Genomic DNA, 24,250 nt, shown 5'->3' with positions numbered 1-24,250 from the left:
ATAGACTAGACTATAGACTAGACTATAGACTAGACTATAGACTAGACTATAGACTAGACTATAGACTAGACTATAGACTAGACTATAGACTAGACTATAGACTACATTCCTGGACTAGTTTAAATGTAGTGTATACACCAATCAGGGATTTGATAGCAGCTTGGCTATCGGTACAAATTTGAATATCTCAGTTTGATGTTCTATAATACCAGAGCCAATATTAGAACCTTGTTGTTGTTGTAACAGTTCGGTAACTGTGGCCAATAGTTCTTTCCTGTCTGAATAAACTTTCGGTTGATATAGCTGTCGTTGAGTTGACAATCTTTGGCTGATTGAGAATTGGATCGTTCCGGAGAGAAGATTGAATTGTTGTGGAAACGTATTAGAACCTTAATTAGTTTCATTTTTGGTTTTTATCTTCCAGATTTGGAATAAAACATATATATTTTTTTTATTGTACACATTTAAAATTTTTAGTTTTTTTTTACTTTATTTTTAATAGTTTTTCTTTTTTTAGTTTATTTTCTTGTAGTTTTTGTAAATAATAGTATTTAAAGGTGAAATTCGATTTCATTTTATTTAAATATTTGTTTTTTTTTGTTGTTTTTAATTATTATTAATAATAATAATAAATTTAAAAAGTTATACCACACACAATTATACAGCTTTAAAAATGGTTACATTTTTTATTTATAATTTTTATAACTTAATTGCATTATTACGTTATAATGTTTGTTGTTATTTTTATAATTGTGTAATGAGTGTTTAATATAATTATTAAAATCTTATTTTTTTAAAGATTTAAAAACCTTTATATTGTTAAAAAAAAAATATTACAAGGCAAGATCATACAACAACAAGTTGATCAAGTATTATTTAACTATTTCTTGTTTTGTTTATTAAAATAAAACTTTTGCTTAAATACAAAAAAAAAAAAAATGAATTGTTTACTAAACACACACTGTCAGTATTCGATGATTAAAAATGTTGCATTAGATTTCTGTTTTTTTTTAATTTACAGTTGATTTCATTTTTTAATTGTTTAATTTAATTGCTTTATAAATTATTAAAAGAAAAACATTTAAAAAACAATATAAACAAAAAACATACAAAAAATATAAATCAATTTAATAAACAAAAAGTTAAAGAGTAAAAGTCGAGTTTTTTTGAAAACAATTTACATTTAAAAGAGTAATTATAAAGTAAAAAATATAAAAAAAATTATGCTAAAATTTTAAAGCTAAATATTAATAAATATTTTATTTTATATTACATATTATTTATATATATTTTTTGTTTTTCTTTTTTCTTTTTTGTCAAAAAGGCACTTAAAAATGTAACTAAATTAAAAAACTTATATGGTTTTTTTGTTTAAAAAATATATATAAAAAAAAATAAAAAAATTGGCATAAAATTAAGCAAAGAAAAAAAAATTAACAAAAAAATATATATAAAAACTAACAAAACAATATTTATTTAATTTTTACACTTAACTTAATTTCTTTGTAGTTACTACTAAATCGAGAATAGAAGAGCTTTTTCGTTATTTTTTTTTTAATCTTAAATATAAAAGTTTTGAAAATAATTTTCACTTGCACTTGATTTTTTTTTGTTAAATTTTTTTTTGTTTTTTTTTTCTTAATTTAAAATTTTAGTTTTTCTTCTTCATTTAATTCATAGAAGAAGGAGATAAGGGTGGGGAGATATTATTTAAATCTGACTTTGGTATGTTACTCATAGTTTCATTTCTAATTGACTGTATAACACCAACAATTTCACGAAATGTTGGTCGCAATTTGGGATTTGCATGCCAGCACGTTTTCATGAGACGATCGTAAACATTATCTGGACAAAGTGGAGGTTTTCGTAAACTGCAAAAAGAAATGGCGAAAATATTAAGTAGAGAAAATGATAACAAGTATTTTTTTAATTAACAAACTGAAGTAGTGTATTTCAGTTTTAACTTTCTTTTTAAATAACCTCAAGTTTAGCTTTCATTAGGGTTCTATAGTTAAAACTCGACTTTTCGACTTTTTGCATTTTATGCAAAGTCGATTTTTTGACTCTTTTCATTTAGTTAAAAGTCGACTTTTAGACTATTTTCGACTATTTTTTTACTTTTTTCGAGTATTTCCGACTATTTTAGAGTTTTTGTCTTCTTTCCCACTTTTTAAAAATTTTCGACTATTTTTAACTTTTTTCTACTATTTCAGACTTTTTTTAACTTTTCGACTTTTTGACTATTTTCGACTTTTTTTTACTTTTTTCGAGTTTTTCCTACTATTTCAGAGTTTTTGACTTCTTTTTCCACTTTATTAAAATTTTCGACTATTTTTGACTTCTTCTTACTATTTCCGAGTTTTTGACTTTTTCCGACTTTTCGACTTTTTAATTTTTTTCGACTTTTATTTACAAAGTCGACTTTTTGACTTTTTCATAGACAATAGTCGAGTTATCGACTTTTTTTGACTTTTTTCAACACCGTTCACACGTCGGTTGTCATATTCAGAAACTTAACTAAGGATAATCATTGTTGTTGTTGTTGTAAGCAGCATGCATTCTCGATGATGGTTAAGTCCGTAGCAGTTCCTGAGATGACACCAGCCCAAACAAGAGTTGCATCTTAATTGAATGGACATAAGGTGCAAACTGTGCAGAACCATTGTCTGGGATTTAATTCAATTCCGGTACGTACCAAAAAAATTCGAAGCAGCATTGCCAGAATATGTTGCACCGCAGCAGAAAATTAATTTGTTGTTGCTTGGGTCGACAGCCCTTGGACGAATAATTCGTGTAATACGTAGAACCGGCCGTTGGGGAATTTGTCTATCTATCTGTCGGTCTATCTATCTATCTATCTATCTATCTATCTATCTATCTATCTATCTATCTATCTATCTATCTATCTATCTATCTATCTATCTATCTATCTATCTATCTATCTATCTATCTATCTATCTATCTATCTATCTATCTATCTATCTATCTATCTATCTATCTATCTATCTATCTATCTATCTATCTATCTATCTATCTATCCTCTTTTCCATTCCATATTCTATTTTGTTTTCTCTTATATTCACTATTCTATTCTCGAAATCTTGTTCACAGTACCCTCGACCGCAATAGGCATTGAGTTTAACTAGTGTTTTTAGTTCTTAGTTTGTACTCGCCATAAGACTCTATAGTATTATATATTCTGAATACTTACCGATCGCCTCTTTCAAGTCTTTGTAGAAATTCATCTTGACTTAGTTCCGTATTTGGATCTAAATTCGGTGTTTCGCCGCGTGAAAACATTTCAAATAATGTTACACCATACGACCAGACATCGGATTGTGATGAAAATTTGGCATCTTTTTTAATGGCTTCGGGAGAATACCTTAATCAATACAAAAAAAGAAAAATCAATAAACTTAGAAAATATAAAGTAAATCATTAATACCAACCATTTAATAGGTATTTCACGATTACTATGGGCTATATAATAACCATCGGAATCAGCACGTTGGGCTAATCCAAAATCTGATATTTTAACACTATCTCTATCGACCAGAATATTGCGAGCGGCCAAATCACGATGTATAATATTCTTACTAGCCAAATAATCCATACCCTAAGTAAGAAAATAAACAAAATTTGAAATATTAGCATTAAATGTAAATAATAATGCAGAACTTACTCTTGCTATATCTAAAGCAAAACTTAATAATATGGGATTTGTTAAATTTGGCTTTCTGGAGGTTAAATACACCAAAAATGAACCACTTTCTAAATATTCCATAATTATGCAGAATGGACGTTGTATCCAATGTTTTATTTTAACTATATTAGGATGATTCAGAGACTAAAGAAAAAAAAAATAAAAAATTAAATAATTTTGTTTTCTATAGACATGTGTTTACCAACCTCCATAATTTCTATTTCACGCATAAAATCATCACTTAACTGAGGAGCCCTTAAGGACTTCAACGTTTTTATGGCTACAAATTCACGAGCATTATCCGGACTATTATAGCGCACCTCACCCAGATGCACTGTACCATAATGTCCTTCGCCGACTTTCTTTTTAAATATTACCTTACCATTGGGTATTTCCAATACCGAAGGAGTGGTGGTGAAATAATTACGGAAATTGGATTTCTTCACTTCATCCGCAAAACCATTATGACGCATTTGTTGATCATCGGCATGATTGACATCATTAGCTAAATTATATTAGAATATTAGAAACAATACTTTCGATATTATATTTATTAAACTTTACCTAGATCTAATTCGGCCAAATCATCAGCATCTTCTATGGTAGAATAATCATCGTTTAGGGATTCCTTAATCGATATTAAACGTTGGAATATTTGCATATAATTAAAAGGTTTATCCGGATCCATACTCCAACCATCCATCATAACTTCAAACATAACGGCTGGACAATCTTTTGGTGCGGGCAATATGCCACCATAACGATTGTAATTTTGTCTTAACATTTCGCTAGTCATATTAACAATCGGTTCACCACGGGAAAATATTTCCCAAACTGTAGTTGCAAACGCCCATAGATCAACATCTAATTGTTTTTTGGCAGCATTTAAATTGTGATGATATTCAAATGGTATCCACGGCAGACTGTTGAGGTAAGATTTCGAAAAATATTCATCTATTATTATAAAAATATATTACAAAAATGTTACTCACTCATCCCGTCGATATGATCGTGGAAATCCAGGATCTGAGATTTTAGCTTCTAATAGTTGAGTTTTTGGATCGTATTTTGTTACGAGTAAATTTGAACAGCGTATAAAGCCATGTATTATACCATCTTCTTGCTGGAATAGCGAAAGAAAGAATTTTTTATTTTACTCTACCGATGACTTTTTCTTTTAAAAATGATTATCTCTTAAAATTTCATGTCTGGATTCGAATCTTTCTTTGGCAAACAATTTTCATACTTCAACGTTTTTTTCTTATAATTTCCGATCACAAAACTACTTTTTACTAACAAGTCTAACAAATTCGACTTTTCACCAAAAAATAGGATTTTCGCATTTTTTTGAAATTTTGAATTTAACGTAATAATCGATTTTTCACTTGAATTTCAAGTTTTCGCTAGAAATTCGCAAGAAATTTCGATTTCACTAAAAGTTCGAAAACATAAACGCCCGACTTTTCACTGAAAGTTCCAATTTTCAAAAAAAAGTTCAAATTTTTACTGAAACTTGAACTTTTCACTTAAAATTCGATATTTTATTAAAATTTTCGAATTTTTAGAAATTTTACAAAATTCCCAAAAAAAAGGCCAACCTTTCACTGAAAGTTCGACTTTTTACCGAAACTTGGACTTTTCAATTAAAATTAAACATTTCACTAAAAATTTTCAATTTTTTGTGAAATTTTCGCTAGAAGTTCCTTTTTTTTATTTTTATCATTAGAATTTTTACAAGAAATTTTAATTTTCACCGAAAGTCAGACTTTTCTCTAAATGTTCGAAAATTCGAAGTTTCACACATAAAAGCCCAATTATTCACTGAAAGTTCCAATTTTAGTTGAAAGTTCGAATTTTGACTGAAACTTGGACTTTTCATTTCAAATATAAAATTTGAATAAAAATTTTGACTTTTCACTAAAAATTCGAAATTTTACAAAATTCTAAAAATAGTCCGAGATTTTCACTTAAAATTCGATATTTCACTAAAAAAATTAGACATTTCACTAAAAATTCGAAATTTTACAAAATTTCAGAGAAAGGCCGATTTTTCACTGAAAGTTTGGCTTTTTACTTAAAATTGGACTTTTTATTTAAAATTCAACATTTCACTAAAAATTTTAATTTTTTATTAAAAATTCGAAGTTTTACAAAATTCCAAAAATAGTCCGACTTTTCACTATAGATTTGACTTTTTACTGAAACTTGGACTTTTCACTAAAGATTCGAATTTTTACTGAAACTTGAACTTTTCACTTAAAATTCGATATTCAACTAAATATTGTGACTTTTCAGTAAAAATTCGAAATTTAAAAAAAAAAAATCAAAAAAGACCGACTTTTCACTGAAAGTTCGGCTTTTTATCGAAACTTGGACTTTTTACTTAAAATTCGACATTTAACTAAAAATTTTTACTTTTTACAAAAAATTCTAAATTTTACACAATTTTAAAAAACGCCGACTTTTTACTGAAAGTTCGGCTTTTTATCGAAACTTGGACTTTTTACTTAAAATTCAACATTTAACTAAAAAATTTGACTTTTCACTAAAAAATACATTTTTCTTAAAAAATCGGACATTTCACCAAAAATTCGACTTATTACTAAAACTTGGACTTTTCACCCAAAATTTGACATTTCACTAAAAAATGTTGACTTTTCACTAAAAATTATACTTTTCTTTGAAAAATTTGGACATTTCACAAAAAATTTAAATTTTTACTAAAACTTGAAAATTCGATATTTCACTAAAATATTATACTTTTCTTTGAAAATTTGGACATTTCACTAAAAATTCGACTTTTTACTAAAATTTGGACTTTTCACTTAAAATTCGACATTTCACTAAAAAACTTGACTTTTCACTAAAAATTATATTTTTCCTTGAAAAATCGATCATTCTACTGAAAATTCGACTTTTTACTGAATATTTGGTCTTTTCACCTAAAACCTGGACTTTTCACTTGAAATTCGACATTTTACTAAAAATTATGTTTTTCTTTAAAAATTCGAACATTTCACAAAAAATTCGGAATTTCATAAAAATTTGAATTTTTACTGAAATTTGTATTTTACAATTTTTTCTACTAATTTTACATTTTCACTGAAAGTTAAATTTTTCACGGAAAATTCTACTTAAAACATTGGTTGAATTGAATTTTCACTAAAAATTAAGATTTTCCAATAATTAATTTTTTATTAAAAATTTTGATTTTTTTTTTTTTTTTGAAATTCGAAATTTCACTGAAATTCAACATTTCACTATAGTTTCCTAAACGTAAACTGTTGACTTTATGCTAATTATAGAGCTTCAACTCGAATTTTCCTGCACTCTAAGAAGGCATTGTTTCCCAATTTTTAGTGAAATTATAAATTTGTTTAAAACAGTCAGGTTTTGGAAAAATTTTGATATTTACAAAAATCACTTCAATAACTTACCAAATAAACAATTCCTCTAACTAAACCATGTACAACATCCAATAATTGACGCAGTGATATTTTTGTTTTATTATGCAATAGGAATTCATTTAAAGGGCCAAATTTCGAATATTCCATAACCATAGTATAGGGTATATTCAAAGTTAAACCATACAATTTAATGATATGAGGTGAATAAATGCGGCTCCAAATATTCGCTAAATCTTTAAAATCCTATAAAATAAAAATAAAAGTAAATACTAGATATAAAAAATGTATAAAAGAATAAAGGAAAACAAACCTCATAATCTTTTTCATGTTTAAGTACTTTTAAGGTAACAGTAACATCTTTAAAACCACCATCCTGTAACCAATCAGCTTTCATTTTTGTCATTTTACCATTGTCACAGTCACGCGAGGAATCTAGTTTTAATTGTCATTATCATTATCATTTTATTTTGTTGTTGTTGTTCTTTTCTACTTACTATGATACCATTGTAAATCTTTGGGTGGATCAAATATTTGTGGTCGTTTACGTAAGAGTTCAGCTTCGCTTAATTCCCTTTCAGTCTTTTTCAATTGCACATGTTTTGGCAAACATATTAATAGTAGTGGCGATTTATCATATTCTGTAGGTGGTATTCGTGATCTTTGTTCTGTTTCTGCGGGTATAGATTGTGCTAAATCAGTTAGTTTATCGAATATTTCCTGTGTTCCATTATAATGTAATTTCCATTTGACAGCGGCTGCTAGTCCATTTTCCGAATGACAAATTTCTTTTGTAATTTTAAAGGTTTCTGTTTTAAACTTTTCCGGCTGTAGACCTTCGCTGATGCTGTAAACGTGGAAGTTGCTTTTTAATATTTTTCTAGTATTTTTTTACTTTTAGTGTTTAAAATAAAATTGTTTTTTGAAAATTGTATAATTTTAATAATTTACTGTTAAAGCGTTTTTGGTGTTATTGTTTATTTCCATTGTAAAAAATTTTTTTTATTTATATTTTATGATAAACAAACCTTGTTTGGTTTGTTGTTCAAAATATTTGTTTATGACTAAACAAATAAGAAAGTCAATACTAAGCTACAACATTAAATTAAATATTTACTTACGATTTTGTATTGATATCAATATAATATGTATCATATTCTTTTTCACATTGACGTATAATATAACTGCCACATTTATCACGTTGTTCACGGATTTTTGCAAAAGAAAAGGCGCCACTAAAAGTAGAAAATATTATAATAAAATCCTGTAGTCTTAAAACCACAATCTATAATCATACCCCACTGGTCCATGACAACGTAAATTTCTTAGTTCTACTAAAGAGGGTGTAACATATTGCATACAAAGATCAATCATCCATTTGGTGGTTAATCTTGAATATTATAAAGAAAAGCAAAAAATTTAAAAATTATTTCTGAAAAAAAAAAACTTTACAATTTATAAAAATAAAATCTACCTCATATAACCAGCCAGATATGAAATAAATGCATCCAATTGTATTTTATTTTCAAATTCTATTCGATAACCATTTGGCATGCCAGTGATTTCCAAACGACATCTTAATGAATTCGAGCTACCGCCTCTTGTGTAAATTGCATAAATATTTTCCAGTTTACTAACTAAGACCCACTGTGGAAAGAAAAAGTAGAAAAAGAGGAAATCATAAATTAACCATAAATTAGAGATAAGGTAGTTTTTTCTTTAAACAAATATTTTAGATTTATGCAAAAAATGAAATATGTATTCGAGGGGAATTCATTATTTATTTATGATTTATTTTTAGCATTGCAAAAAAAAAAATTGAACATAAACACAAACAAATACTTCAAAACTTCTTATTGAAATTCAATAACAAACAAAGTAAAAAGTTATAACTTAAAGAATAAAATTAAATTTGTAAAAAAAAAATATTTTAACACAGTGACACACCTCTTAATAATTTAGAAAATATTTTAAAATTGCTAAAATATTAGGTGCTACTTATTGTATATGCTCAAGTTATTATTAGTTGTTTAAATTTATAATAAAAACGTGCCAGAATTCGTTTACTTAAAATGAGTTTTTGGAAAAAAATGTTTGCTATAAAATTAATATATTTTATATGCCTGAAAATAAGTTATTTAATAAAAATATAATATTTAAAATATTACCAAAAGACAAATCATTTTTGTCTTACTTAAACGTTATAAATTAAAAAAAAAATTAAAAAAGTACTATTTGTCATTAAATGTAATTTAAATGTGCTTTACACGTTAAATACTTTTTAAAAAACAAATTTAAAATGATGAGACTAGACTTAAGACAAAACTATAGAAGAGAACATATACAAAACTAAAGACTAAACTACATATTTGAATATAGTTCAATATAGACTATATTGTAGATAAGACTAAAGACTAGACTTCAGACAGTTTACCAGCATATAAACTAGACTCTAGAATAAACTATAGACTAGATTATATTAAATGAACACAAATCACTTCGACCTGTGTACCTTTTATAGCGTTCGTTAGTTCACGCATGAAGGTTTCTGGTTTAGTTGGTGACGGATAAAATATTTCTTTTGGGGTAAGTAAGACCCAGAATCTTAATCTTCTAGACTACGATAATGGACAGTATATGTTCTAAGTTTTCATAATAAAACATAAATTCGTTATAGAGACGTCTTAAGTGAATTGACGTTATCTCCAGTTAGTTCTCTAAGAATGCTTTTATTTAGCGCTAGTCTAGACTTAAACCAAACTATAAACTAGACTATAGACTACACTTTAAAATACTATATATTAGACTATATACTAGACTATATATCGGACTATAAACTAGACTATTGACTATATACAATACTATATAAAATACTATTGACTAGACTATACAATATTCTATATAATACAATAAGACACGAATATAGACTAGACTATAGATTAGACTATAGATAACACTTTGGGTCAGAATATGGACTTTACTATAGACTAGACAGTGAACTAAACTATAGACTAGACTGTAGACTAATATATAGACTAAACAATAAACTAGACGATTGTCTTGACTATAGACTAGGTTATGGATTAGATTAAAGATTAGACTATAGACTATATAAGCATTACTTTAGACTAAAGACTGGACGGTGTACTAGACTATAGACTATATTATAGACTTGGACTAAATTATAGAAAAGACTATAGACTACACTTTACATATACTAGACGATGGACTAGACTTTAGATTAGATTCTCCACTACGGACTAGTCTATAGAGTAGACTATAGACTAGATTATAGACTAGTCTATAGAGTAGACTAGAAGTTAAACTATAGACTAGATTATATGCTAGACTTTAGACTAGATTTTATGCTAGACAACAGACAATAGCCTAGACTAAAGAGTAGACTATAAACTAGACTACTGTCTAGATTATAGACTAGACAAAGGACTAGATACAAGTATGAAAACTACTATACACTTTGTGTAAAATTTCGCAAATAGTTTTGCGTAAAATGCAAATTTTTACAATTTTTTAGTTGATTAATCAAATTAGAATTCAAATTCATAATTGACACGTATGTATATAGAACATTTATCCGATTACAACAATTCTATTCTTAGAACACTCCTTTCTTAAACACTTAACAAATTTTGTCATTTATTTGAATACACCCCTTAATATACAAATTCTTTCCCCACTCTCTTTCAACCAAAACTTACCTCTACTTTATCCTTATTCGTTACGCGGGCCACCTTCAAACCCGGTTCTGCAGTATCAAATATATCCAATTTTATAAAAACTTTAGCTGTAGTGGGTGTATTCGTTGTTGTCAATATATCACCCGGTATGAAATCGACTATGCCCACAAAGGTTTCCAGCAGATAATCGGTGGCCAATGTATTTAGTTCACGCACATAATGCCATTTAACTTGTGCCACATCAATTTGGCGTTCCCTTAGCATACGAAATGATTTGCATATTTTACCTTTAATAAAGATTTTATGGGCCCTGACTAAAGGCCGTGGTAAATAACGTTTATAATTCGATTCTATACGATCGATAGTTTCACGCTGTTCCAATAAGTCTATATACATATTAACAGCACCCAAACCCATAACATTATCCTTTTTCAGAGGATATTTAATGGCTGGTATACACTCATGCACCATATCATATCGCATTTGATTATAGAGATATTCATAGGCATTCGGATCCATGGTTTGTAGTTGTACATCCAAAGAGGGCACCTTAAAACGCATGCGAAAACAATAGGTAACATTTGATTTTAATTGTTGATCTGCTAAGCACCATTCATCGCTGGCAGCCTCATCGAATACTCTTAAACCAAATAAATAGCGGGTATTGGGCAATATTCCCATTTCCCGGCTAAACTCTATGCAAATATCCTCACATGTGGCACTGCGTAGATGTTCATATTCTATATATCTACGCTTGCGATAATTGTAAATACGATGCGTTGTGGTATCAGAGCCTAAGGCCACATTTTGACGCATTCTCTCCATACTATCCGTATAGCATTGGGAATTTTGTGAGATGGTAGTATTACTAGTCGTGTCATGTTCATGATCATGCTCATGATCCAAGTCCAAATCATAAATGCCATTACGTCCATCCAGTATTGAAATGCTGCCAATCGAACTGTTGATATCATCCAACAATGTCATGGTTGTATGTGTTGTGCCCGAAGCGTTTGAGGCTTGATTCATTTTTACTTTGTTTTGTTTTATTTACAAATTCCTGTATTTTTCAGTAAGAAAATTCCTATAGGAACTCTTCCACGTCTTTGTTGTAGTCGACGGGTTCCTAAATTGTACGTTTTATACTTTTTCCAAAACCCGTTTATGCTAGTTTTCCTTTTATGCAATACTGGCTTTTGCTTCCAACTACCAACAAGCCCAGCATGATTTGCATGGAAATGCAAAATTTAATAATTATTTTTAAAGCAAAACATTTAGTTTATTTTGTTTTCAACAGTATTTAACACTTTTTGCGTATAAAAAACACTTTATTTTCTTAAACTTTGATTAGATTGTAGGAAGAAAAATTTTTTTGCAAACTTTGTTTTTCTATTTTTTCACACTTATCAGCAGAGCCCAGCGCCGACAAATATTAACGGCGTCGGCGACTGGCAATAAATATGTCGGCTGCGACTTAAACTCGACTGTAAGCCGACTATGTTTTCAATAACGTTTAGTTTTTAAATTTTAAATGATTTTAAATAACATTTAAAAAATTTTAAGATTTCTCGCAACTTTAAAGGCAGACTATTCCTATTTTAGCGGTAATTTCCTTATGATAAAAATAATTAAGAAGTAAGAGTTATATTCGCAAAATCATATGACGTAAAAAAGCAAATTTCGGAAGTCTATATACATATGTATATAGACTGTTCTGAAGAAGATCTCTTTAGGGTGAATTATGCTTCGATCATCATAAAATTTGGTAGATTTGATTTTAGTTTTTTTGTAGAGAAAACAATAATTTCATACCCAATAAGCTCTCAAAAATTATGACATCAAGTGTTTGAATTTTAACTGGATTTCAACTTTAATTTCAATACTGTTTTTAAGTAAAAGAAAAAAATTTTCTTCAAACTTTATTTTCTTGTCAAACAAAAAAAAAATGAAAATATTTTTAAAATAAAAAAATTTAGGAATTTTCGATAAATTTTACTTAGTCTAGTCAAGTCACAAACCTCGTTTTATTTGCATAAATAAACAATGCTGATACACCCTGTTTCCACTAGTAGCACAGTTGTTTATACAAGTATTAAAACATGTGGAACGTTTAATTTAAATACAAATTTTATTAAAATAAACTAAAGGTACTAGGGTTCTATAAATCGACTTTCGAATAATCGAACAATCGACTTTGTGTCGAAAAAAGTCGAAAAGTCGAAGTCGACTATTTTGTTCCAAAAAAGTCGATAACTCGACTATCGTCTATGAAAAAAGTCGACTTTGTAAATAAAAGTCGAAAAGCCGGAAAGTCAAAAAAAGTCGGAAAGCGTCGAAAAGTCGGAAAGCGTCGAAAAGTCGGAAAAAGTCGAAAAATTCAGAAAAAGTCGAAAATAGTCGGAAAAAGTCGAAAATAGTCAAAAAAAGTCGAAAATAGAAAGAAGTCGAAAAAACTCAGAAAATTGCAACAAATAGAAAAAATATAAATAATTTTTTTTATTAATAATAAATAATAATGTTAAATGGCAACATTATAAATTTACGCTTCTGGCAACTTTATAAATTTTTAACTCTGGTCGGAAAAAGTCGAAAATAGTCAAAAAAAGTCGGAAAGTCGAAAAAAGTCAAAAGTCGAAAATTGTAGAAAAGTTGAAAAAAGTCGAAAAAAGTCAAAAAGTCGGAAAAAGTCGAAAAGTCGACTATTTATAAAATATTAAAAGTCGAAAAATCGACTTTTAATTAAATGAAAAAAAGTCGAAAAATCGACTTTTAACTAAATGGAAAAAGTCGAAAGTCGAAAAGTCGACTTTTCATAAAATGCAAAAAGTCGAAATGGCGACTTTTCATAAAATGCAAAAAGTCGAAAAGTCGACTTTTCATAAAATGCAAAAAGTCGAAAAGTCGACTTTTCGTTTCAACTATAGAATCCTAAAAGGTACGTTGAGAGCTATCAAATATGACGAATGATGTCGAAACAGTTAATAAAGGTGTTCTGAACAGATGTATTCAAAGATAAACAGGAAATCAAAATAAGGATTTCACGTCATTTCCGTCAAATACATATTTCATGAGAACTTTATTAATAATAAAATTTGTTTAATAATTTAACAACCTACAAACTATATTCTACATAGCACAGATTATTAACAAAACTAAAATTAATTTTGTTCTAAAGAAGATATAAACTTAATTAAAAACTAAACGACTAATGAGCTTTGGCTTTATAGGTGATTTTCCATACTTCAAATAAACATATTGTCGAATGAAATCTATAGAAGATCGATAAAGGCATTGAGACGTGTGTTATAATGGTCCATGCCCATATGCCAAAGAATTCCATATGGGATTGACGAAATACCGCTCTACCCTTAATTAGGGTATTTACAAACCATATGGCAATATTGGCGATTAAAAGGAATGTTATAATTTCTCTACCCGGTTTACGGCGCACCTGTTTGGCTCCCTTGCAGCGACGATGACTAGCATGTAGTATAAACATGGTTTGTAGAGAGGTTTGCATGAGAGCGAAAACTTCGGCAATAATGCCCTCAACACGATCGGGTACGGTGTCCCATTTGGCAAAGTAACTGCCCAAAATACTAAACATACCGTAGAGGTAAACTCCTAAAAAAAGAGATGAAGAAAAATAAGAAAATTAACATTAACACTAGACTGTTTTCAAAATATTACCTGTTTGGGCTACTATAAGCAAAAGATTGTCCAATTCCATGGAATGATGTTCATCGCCAGTATCTTTAATATATTTCAGATCCCGCATTAAAATCATGCCTGCCAGGGGAAATTGAAAAGAGAGTTATAGTCATATTATAATCCATATGTAAAATTTCCATTACCTGTTACAATTGCCGCAGCACAGCCAAAATACATGACCGTTTCCCAAATAGTCACCTCCTGTGTGGCAACCAATTCATAGCCGGGTTGTGTATACAATACAAAATACATGATCATGGCAATAATGGTCATGACAATGACTAAAATACCAAAGAATAAACCCTTATGAGATTGGGAGCAATCAACCGAGAAATGATGAGCAGGTTTTTGATGTACAGGTTTAATGGAGTTTTTACGTGACTTGTCAATATCTGGAATAGATTTAACAGTTTTCCACATTTCATATAAAATTACAGCACAGATAAGAGAGTATTCAATGGTGCAGGGAAATAGAAAAGGAGAGAGTTGCTAAAAGAGAAAAACCAAAAAGAAATAAGAGAAAATGAATCTTAACTATAGACAATAAATCATATTTACTTGAACCAATGATCCCATTATGGTGGTACGTGAGCAGCCATGACTATCCATCATTGACATTTCGGTGGTAGCTTCTGTAATGTTCTTCAAAACATGAGAAACCACCGCTGCAATCGTACTATTATTAGCCTGATCACCAATATGATGATTAACATGCAGCGTAGCATTAACTGCAGCCCAATCCACGCCACCATGTGAGCCAGCAGATAAATTACCAGCATTTCCGTGTTCACCCTCATGATGAGCTATATGAAAAATTTCATGTTTTGTTTCTTCCACCAGAACATACAACCATTCACAGAGATTTGTTCCGACCATATGCATGAGACCGAACCGGGAGAAGACTTTATGGCGTGCCATATCCAAATAGGTAGTGTTAAGGAATATAAATTGTACTTGAGCTATACACAAGATCATACGACAGATGGGTGTGATGGCAATGAAAACATCTCGACAACCAGCTTGACCACTCAGCTCAAAGAATTGCCCGAATTCTAAGCCTGAATAGACCATGGTGCCGATGGCGAAGGCAATAGCTCCTACTCTTAAATAGAAACTGCCAAAATGTGTGACTTTGTGTTTCAAATGGACATTGTTCCTTTCGTCTGGAATAGTAATATCGATGAGTCAAAGCTGAATTATAACTCAACTAGAATTGTAAAACTTATACTTACGATAACTTTTGAGAGCATTTATCAATGTCAGATTGCGAAATGCTGAAATATATAGAAAAACCACAAATGTTATACTCAAGGAGTATAAATAAACATAAAATCCTTGATAAACATATGTAGGTATTTGTTCCGTAATGACTTCTGTAATGGGCAGACAAACGCCCAATAAAACTAAGAGTTTGCAATAAGTAGCAGAAAGAGCAGAACTTATGGCATCACTGGAAACGAGGGAAAAAAGAGAGAAATTTAAGAAGTTACTTCTACGATCTATTTGGTTTCTACTTACTTGCCCTGTCGTCGATTTTTCTCCTTTTGATGTTTGGCTTGAAAACTTTTAGAACCATTCTCACCTCCTCCACCGGGAGAGTTAATAGTTAAAGTGCTACCAGTGGCGGTGCCATTAGCATAGCTTTAAACGAAAAAAAATTATAAATTTTATTTGTAATTATTTAATTATTTTTAAAACTTACTTATTTTGTTTAGCATTTTTTAGCACACCATGTTCACGCTTACCACCTAAAATTTCCTGCAACATCACTGAAGGTCGCCGCGAAACCTGTATTGTCTGTGGCACCAGTAGTGATATTGTCGATTCATCGCGATGCATATCGTGACTGTTGCTGACTGGTAAGAGGGCCTGTCTAGCGTTTCCTGTTTCAACTAATTCTAAATTTGTTTGAGATCTAGCCAGTGGTGAAATGGGATGTGACATAATTGGTATATTATGATGACCATATGAATCACATGGACTACGTACGTAGCGTGGTATTGGTGTTATGGGTGTCGATGGCGCCGAATTCGAACGTTGTGTTGAGGGTGGTAGTTTAGAGAACGACGCTGACTTTTTGGGTGCTTTTATATTTATATATTCACCACTCTCACTGGAGACTTGACTGCTGTGAAGGGTAAGGAGAAAAAAACATTTTCTTTCAGTGTTTTTTTTCTGATAATTTAAGTGGCGGTTATATTTAGGAAACTTCTTGATTTTGTTTGTGGAAGAAAGAGAAAAAGTTATATAATTTTGTCTCTTTCTCTTTCAAAATAAATCAAAAGTTTTCCAAGAGTTTCACTTCGCATAATGTTCTAACTTCTGTGATATATAAAGATCTGTCTTAAGACAGGAATGATACTTGTAAACCTATGGAAAAGGTGTGCCAAGTTAAAAATAATTTTAAATACATCTACATATCCTAAAGTTCATAATTACATGAAATTCAAATTGAATACAAAAAACCAGGCGCGCATCCAGAGTTGGGAAAAGTGAATTTGAAGAGCCAGTCCCCGCACACTAGACTAGACTATACACTATACCATATATAAATTAATACAGACTAGACTATAGACTAGACTATAGACTAGACTATAGACTAGACTATAGACTAGACTATAGACTAGACTATAGACTAGACTATAGACTAGACTATAGACTAGACTATAGACTAGACTATAGACTAGACTATAGACTAGACTATAGACTAGACTATGGACCAGACTATAGACTAGACTATAGACTAGACTATGGACCAGACTATAGACTAGACTATAGACTAGACTATGGACCAGACTATTGACTAGACTATAGACTAGACTATGGACCAGACTATAGACTAGATTATAGACTAGACTATGGACCAGACTATAGACTGTTTAGTGTTTTATTATATGCTGACGTTTTATAGGAAGATGCCGAAATTCACTGATTGGGAAAAATCCGTGAAATGCGTCGAGTTAGTCGAGTTATTATTAAAAATCTATTAAACACTTTAAAAATGTTAAGGAAAGATCTCTTATTGACCAAAATATTAAAATTTTTCATATAACATTATTCATAAATTTTAAAATAAAATTTATTTATAAAAAATAGTGATTTTTATGCACTTTTTTATAATTATAAAAAAATATTTTTTATTTCTAGGTTATGTTAATTTTTTTCTTTATATAATATGTATATTTGTTGGATTTTACTGTTTAAAAAATTAATTTTTTTCACTTTTTCTTTATTTTTAATTAAAATTTAAAATTATTTAATAAAACTAAAACTCATACCGTTAAGTTTAAAGTTTAAATGGATACTAATTAAATAATTTTTTGTTCATAAAAGAAAGAAAATTGTAAAAATTCTGTTGGTTTTTGTTTCAAATTTATACAATTTTTTTTTGCCTAATGATTGATAGTGCTCGTGTCGTATGGACAATTTTCTATGACGTAGTGATTGATTTGTGCAAAATGTATGAAATTACATATACATTCATATATCGGTACATACATACATAAACAAATGTATTTGTAGTAAATGGGTTTGTCTATATGAAAATTCCTCTAAGCAAATAGAATTGTATAATAATAATTATATTTATTTAGAGGATTAATAAATTTTTGTAATTAGTTATTTTTGTTTTCTAAAGAGCACATGTCTATTTGTTTGTTTGTTTGTTTGAAAGTGTAATTTAATTGTGTGCGGTCTTTATCTGTCTGTCCGTGTGTTTGTCTAACTTTTGCCGCTTTACAGTTCAAGTGCGTTTAATTATTTGCAAAATTATTGTTAAATATTTTTCACGTGAACTATATTTGTATTGTTATACCTATGTATGTATGTTGCTGTTTATGTATTGGTTTATATTTTTGTTTATTAATTATATTATATTTTTAGGTATTTTGTCCAAAAAAAGTGCATATTTTTAAATGTAGCCAAATGTAAAAATATTTTTTTTTAATAACAAAAATTATGCACAAAAACATAAGAGCTCTTAATGAATGAATTTGTATAATGCAGGGGGATTTTAAAATATCCACAGGGTGACCAATTATAAAATAAACAGTTTTTCTAAACTAAAAAGTTTTATTGAAAATTTTATGTATTTTTTTTTTAATTTTCAAAAATTTTCTATAAAACATTTCAAAAATTTTCTCTTATCGAAAAACAACTCTTCCTGTTTAACTGTCAGACTAAACAAACAAATTTGATAAAATTAGCAAAATTATTTCAATAAAGAAGTTGTTAGTTATTCAAACTTTCAATATTGGCAAAGAAAGTTTGATAAAATAATAATAAAATAAAATTTTGTCATCAATCATTTGTCAATGATTTGTTATTCATTTAACACTTTGCCAGTGTGTTAATAAAATAAACAAATGCACGTTCCAAGATCTAACATATTTGTTGTGTCTGACTTGTGTTTATTTAACTTTTTTTTTTGCAAATATTAATAATATAAAATTTTTCTAAATGAAATAGCAAATACATAACTACTTAAATATATATATATGTATGTGTACTTTGTTAACCAAAAGAATTTGTAAAAGTAAGCTTAAGTACTTAAATATAACGTTACAACATTTAAGCATTCATTTAATTGGTATTTCATAATTAAGAACATAATGAGTTGATTAGATAAATATTTAAGACTTTTATAGCAAAATTTCAACTTAAGTAGTTAGTGTTGTACAATTACAAAGTTATTCGTTGAAAATAATGTTATTTTATAACTATAAGTTAAAGCAAGCTATTTGAATCGTACTGTTATCATCACTATTTTAGTGTTTTTAATAAAATTGTATAAATATTACAAGTAAAATCATTAACAGTTGATAATGAACATGTGAATGTCAGGGTAAGTGTCTTTCTTCATATACATATACCGCGAATAAGAAAATATGTTATTATAAATATACACACACACACACACTTACTTAAGTATATTCTTCTATATGTATGTTTTATAACTGTGCAATGTATTTTAAATTAACATATCATTATGAAAATTAAGAACATGTTAAGTATGTTACTTTTAAAACTACAGACATTTAAGCTCAAAAAACACGTAGTTAAACTACATGTTATGAAGATAATAGTTTTGAAATGAATTCAATTTTCTCCAAACTTTCTATGCAAATATTTCATAATTTGCCATACTTTTGTTACATCATAAGTAACACTGTGCGTATGATTAATAAACAATTTAATATGAAATTAATCTCATATTACGTATACGTTTTAATTAATTTGAATTTTGTGTTAAGATTTAAATAATTTAAAGCAGGAGTGCCGAAAAGTTTCTTATGGAAGAGTAAATACCTACACATTTAAGAAAAACATATTTATATTTAATATTTGCTGTTGCAAAAACCAACACATTCATACAAGGACAGAGAAAAACATTTCATATTCGTAGATAACCAAAAATATGATTTGCATTTTTTGATAAAAATAAAATAATTTTCCCATTTAATTTGCAAATTTATTTTGTACAGAATAGAAAAAAGTAAGTGAAACGTTTTTAATTACTTGAGTGTAGATTGTAAGTGATCGTGCAATAATTTTTGTATGAGTTTGAAATTTAAAATTAACACATTTCTTTTCAAATGCTTTTTAAAACTTTTTTTTATAAACAAACCAAAATTTAAGTTGATGTTCGCTGTAGTCAATACTTACCAGCAAAAAAATTCGAAATTGTTGTTGTTTTGCTCTCGGTTGTATACAGTAAAGAACAAGAACAACGTATTGCTAGTGCTAAGCGCATTATGTGTATAACTAACTAACTACCTGTATGTATGTATGCATGCATGCATGCATGTATGTATGTATGTATGTATGTATGTATATATGTATGCATGTATGTATGTATGTATGTATGTATGTATGTATGTATGTATGTATGTATGTATGTATGTATGTATGTATGTATGTATGTATTTATGTATGTATGTATGTATGTATGTATGTATGTATGTACGTATGTATGTATGTATGTATGTATGTATGTATGTATGTATGTATGTATGTATGTATGTATGTATGTATGTAAATTGTGAGTGTAAATTGTGTGTGATCGTGCAATAATCTTTTGTATACAACATCGCATGTCTCTTCCAAAAAAAAAAAAAATTAAAAAATTAATTTTACAAAACATTGCAGAAGTTTTTGAATAAAACTTTATGTCTTAATAACAGCGCTCCATTTTTGAGTAAAAATCTATGTTTTCCGAAACATCGCATGAGTTTTTAATGAAACTTCCGTATTTAACAAAACATCGCATAATATTCTAGGCAAAATTTGATGTTTTCCATACATTCGCATAATTTTCTAGTCTATTTTTGTTTTTAAGTAAAATGCTATGTTTTCAGAAAAAACGTAGACTTCCTAATGAAGTTTTTGTATTTTGCAAAACACAGCACCATCTATTTGGAAAATTTCTATGTTTTCTTACGACTTAATTAAGAAAGTTGTAGATTTTTTTTATGTTTTCAAAACATCGCACGATTTTCTACATGAGTTTCTATGTTTTCTATTGAATATTTCATGTTTTACAAAACATCGGACTACATTTTACTTAAAACTCTATGTTTTCAAAAAATTTTACGTTTTCTAAAAAAAATCTATGTTTTCAAAAAAATTCTACGTTTTCTAAAAAATTCTACGTTTTCCAAAAAAATTTCTATGTTTCACAAAACGTTGCACGTTTTTCCCAAGAAAATTCGATGTTTTTTTAATAAACTAGCTTTGTTTTTCAAAACAAAAACATTGCACAATTTTCTACTTGAAATTTTATGTTTTCTAATGAATGCTCTATCGTCTGATTTTCCAAAGGAAATTCTATTTTTTCTAATGAAATTTTTATGTTTTACACAACAACAAACGAGTTTGTAAGGAAAACTCCAAGAATTTTCTATGTTTTACAAAACATTGCACCATTTTTCTTTATAAAATTTTGAAAACATCGCACACTTTTTATATAAGATTTTTTGTTTGTTTGTATGTATGTATGAATGCCATAAGGTTTGGTCCAAAATTATGCCAAACCGAATCGAATCGAATTAAAGAAGATTTCACAAACATTTTTATTTTATTTAATTTTTAAAAATGATCACTCTCTGTAATAAAGGCGAAAGTACACAACAACGTTGCACGCGACAGCTCGTTATAGGCTTCTGTCAAAAAAAAGTTGAAATAGTGTATTTCCATTTTACAAGTTACACACCGTAGTTCTTAACGCGTCTGCCGCGAAAAGTTCAGCAACTTTCAACTTTTGACGCGTCGGCAGCTGATTAGGGTTGTATTTTGTTTTGTGTAGAATAAGAATAAACAAAAATGAAATAAATTTTATCAACAATGAAAAACTTAAAATTTTGATTTTTAAAACAGTAATAGTATTAAAAAAAACATTAAACGAAAGATCAAAATGACACGCGGTGTATAACTTGCAGCATGTAAAGCGCGAAAAGTATGAAAAGCGTAAAACGCGTTGCCGCCTCAACGCGTGTTGTGTACTTCCACCTTAAGAGTTCGATTCATAACTGACATTAATGCTAATCTATGATCCCTACATATTAACCGGTAAGAACTTTTTTTCTCAGTTACTTTGTTCACATTAGTCTGTTAAAAATTAAAATAAACAATTTAATTAAAACAAATTAACAATATTAAAAAATACAAACATAATACATATTAAGATTACATTAGGGTGGTCTAACAATTCTCTAAAAATAAAATTAGTCAAAAATATTCTATAAAAATTTTCATTATAAATAAAACTTACAAAAAGTGTTTGTATAAACATGTTTATTATTAAAATTTTATTAATTAATACTAATATTTTTGCAAATAAGTTTTTTAAAAAAAACTTGTTAATAAAGTTTACGTCACTTCCAAATGAATACGATTAACAGAAAAATTTAGTTATTTTTTATACAAATACGTCAAAATCACGTTTTATCAATAAAATATTTATTTTTATTTGCAGATTTAACACTTTTTTTGTTGTTATACAAATAAATAAATCATATTGTTGTTGTTGTTGTTGCTACTACTTAAAGCTAATCCCCTTAAGAGCTGAAATATTAATAATGTTGAATAATATTGTTAATTTGTTATTAATCGGTTATAAATCTTGTTATAGATTACCGTTTAAAGGAAATAGAGAGTGGAAGAGAGAGAGAGAGAGAGTGAGAAAGACTATAAGATGGAGAGTTAAATAGTTTATTACAAAACGTTTTTGAATAAGTAATTTATAATACAATTGATAAAGTTAAGTAGACTATAAAATAAAAATAAATCACTTTAAATCCAATTTGTTAATAAGACATTTTTTTATCTAAAACATATACATATATGTATATACAAGGCAATTGATTTTTATTCACGTAAATTATTTTAGTTTTTATCAGTAAACAATGTTATCAGTTAAGGCTTAATTACACAGGGTAACAAAAGAATATAAATTTTTAAAAATAGTAATTTTCTCGTATATTTTTTATTTATTTATTTGTTTATTTCTATTTACAATTTTTATATTGTTATTTTTTTCAACACTTGCCACCGTTTTTTTCTACGCATTTAAATGTAGTATTGACAAAATATTTTTCAGATCTTATTTATTTATCTATTTATTTTTTGCTAATAACACAATGTTTTAAATAAACAAAACAACGCCAAATTATTAAATATTCATATTTTTTTTTTTAAATGAATATTTTTATATTTTACACACTTTTGCATATCTGTCTCCTTATCACCATAACCCCTCACATCGAAACGATAGTGAACTTTTTGTTTCATTTTCCACACCCGAAACGGTTCATCACTAAATCGACTGGCATTTATATTATTCAAAGACATCTTGCACCGGCGATCTTAAGTTGAAAACTGAAAACTCCCTTGTGATCGTATTGAAAATGTTGTTCACACTTTAGGAATTTTATAGCGATCAGTTTGTAAGTACTCTTATTATTTTGCTAATTTTCAATTGTATTATTATTTTTTTTTTGAAAAATACAGATTAGCTGCTATTGTATTTTTGATCTTATTTTTATGTTTTTTTTTACTCCCGCTCTCTCATATAAATTATTAAAAATTTATTTTATTTATCTAATATTTTAACACATTTTCCAATTACTCAGTTATTGTTACTTTTGGGAATTTAAATGTTTTCTAATGGAAATTTATTTTGAGGTATTGATGATGGAGATTATGTGTAGGGTTTTAAGGAATGGAATTCTGTAACAAATTTTCTAGGAATTGTCATTATTTTTTCTATTAGAACATAAAACTGAATTAGAACTAAACTGAATTAGAAACTAAAACTGAACTAGAACTGAACTAGAACTGAACTAGAAGTAAACTAGAACTGAACTAGAAATGAACTAGAACTAAACTAGAACTAAACTATAACTAAACTAGAACTAAACTAGAACTAAACTAGAACTATACTAGAACTAAACTAGAACTAAACTAGAACTGAACTAGAACTGAACTAGAACTGAACTAGAACTGAACTAGAACTGAACTAGAACTGAACTAGAACTGAACTAGAACTGAACTAGAACTGAACTAGAACTGAAGTAGAACTGAAGTAGAACTGAACTAGAACTGAACTAGAACTGAAGTAGAACTGAAGCAGAACTGAAGTAGAACTGAAGTAGAACTGAACTAGAACTGAACTAGAACTGAACTAGAACTGAACTAGAACTGAACTAGAACTGAACTAGAACTGAACTAGAACTGAA

The 24,250-nt window shown here is 28.3% G+C and overlaps 2 protein-coding genes across 3 annotated transcripts in view; both read right to left on the bottom strand.

The window, feature by feature from the left end:
* Positions 1-1,387: 1,387 nt before the first annotated feature.
* Positions 1,388-12,168, bottom strand: LOC111684468 (tyrosine-protein kinase hopscotch). Its single transcript, XM_023446642.2, has 14 exons — positions 10,827-12,168; positions 8,582-8,754; positions 8,405-8,497; positions 8,229-8,342; positions 7,605-7,954; positions 7,421-7,542; positions 7,141-7,353; positions 4,696-4,826; positions 4,268-4,626; positions 3,910-4,208; positions 3,683-3,847; positions 3,450-3,616; positions 3,212-3,382; positions 1,388-1,871 (listed from the first exon to the last, which is right to left on the bottom strand). Exons 1-14 carry the CDS (start codon positions 11,832-11,834, stop codon positions 1,670-1,672), a joined length of 3,567 nt encoding a protein of 1,188 aa, XP_023302410.2. The 5' UTR covers positions 11,835-12,168; the 3' UTR covers positions 1,388-1,669.
* A 1,664-nt stretch (positions 12,169-13,832) lies between these two features.
* LOC111684469 (proton channel OtopLc) overlaps positions 13,833-24,250 on the bottom strand; it is a 24,273-nt gene continuing 13,855 nt past the window's right edge. The window contains exons 1-8 of one of the 2 annotated variants that reach the window (XM_046947351.1): positions 23,236-23,407; positions 16,219-16,644; positions 16,035-16,157; positions 15,749-15,966; positions 15,075-15,679; positions 14,660-15,005; positions 14,496-14,594; positions 13,833-14,429 (exon numbers count right to left, since the gene is read on the bottom strand). In XM_046947351.1, the coding sequence (XP_046803307.1) occupies positions 14,011-14,429; positions 14,496-14,594; positions 14,660-15,005; positions 15,075-15,679; positions 15,749-15,966; positions 16,035-16,157; positions 16,219-16,644; positions 23,236-23,363 (2,364 nt within the window). In that variant the 5' untranslated portion in view covers positions 23,364-23,407 and the 3' untranslated portion in view covers positions 13,833-14,010. Of the gene's footprint in view, positions 14,430-14,495; positions 14,595-14,659; positions 15,006-15,074; positions 15,680-15,748; positions 15,967-16,034; positions 16,158-16,218; positions 16,645-23,235; positions 23,408-24,250 lie in introns of those variants that run through there. The other variant, XM_046947352.1, reaches the window with a different exon arrangement.

The sequence above is a fragment of the Lucilia cuprina genome, chromosome 3 (genome assembly GCF_022045245.1).
Source record: "Lucilia cuprina isolate Lc7/37 chromosome 3, ASM2204524v1, whole genome shotgun sequence".
NCBI lineage: Eukaryota > Metazoa > Arthropoda > Insecta > Diptera > Calliphoridae > Lucilia > Lucilia cuprina.
This window is presented reverse-complemented; position numbering and strand designations above follow the sequence as displayed.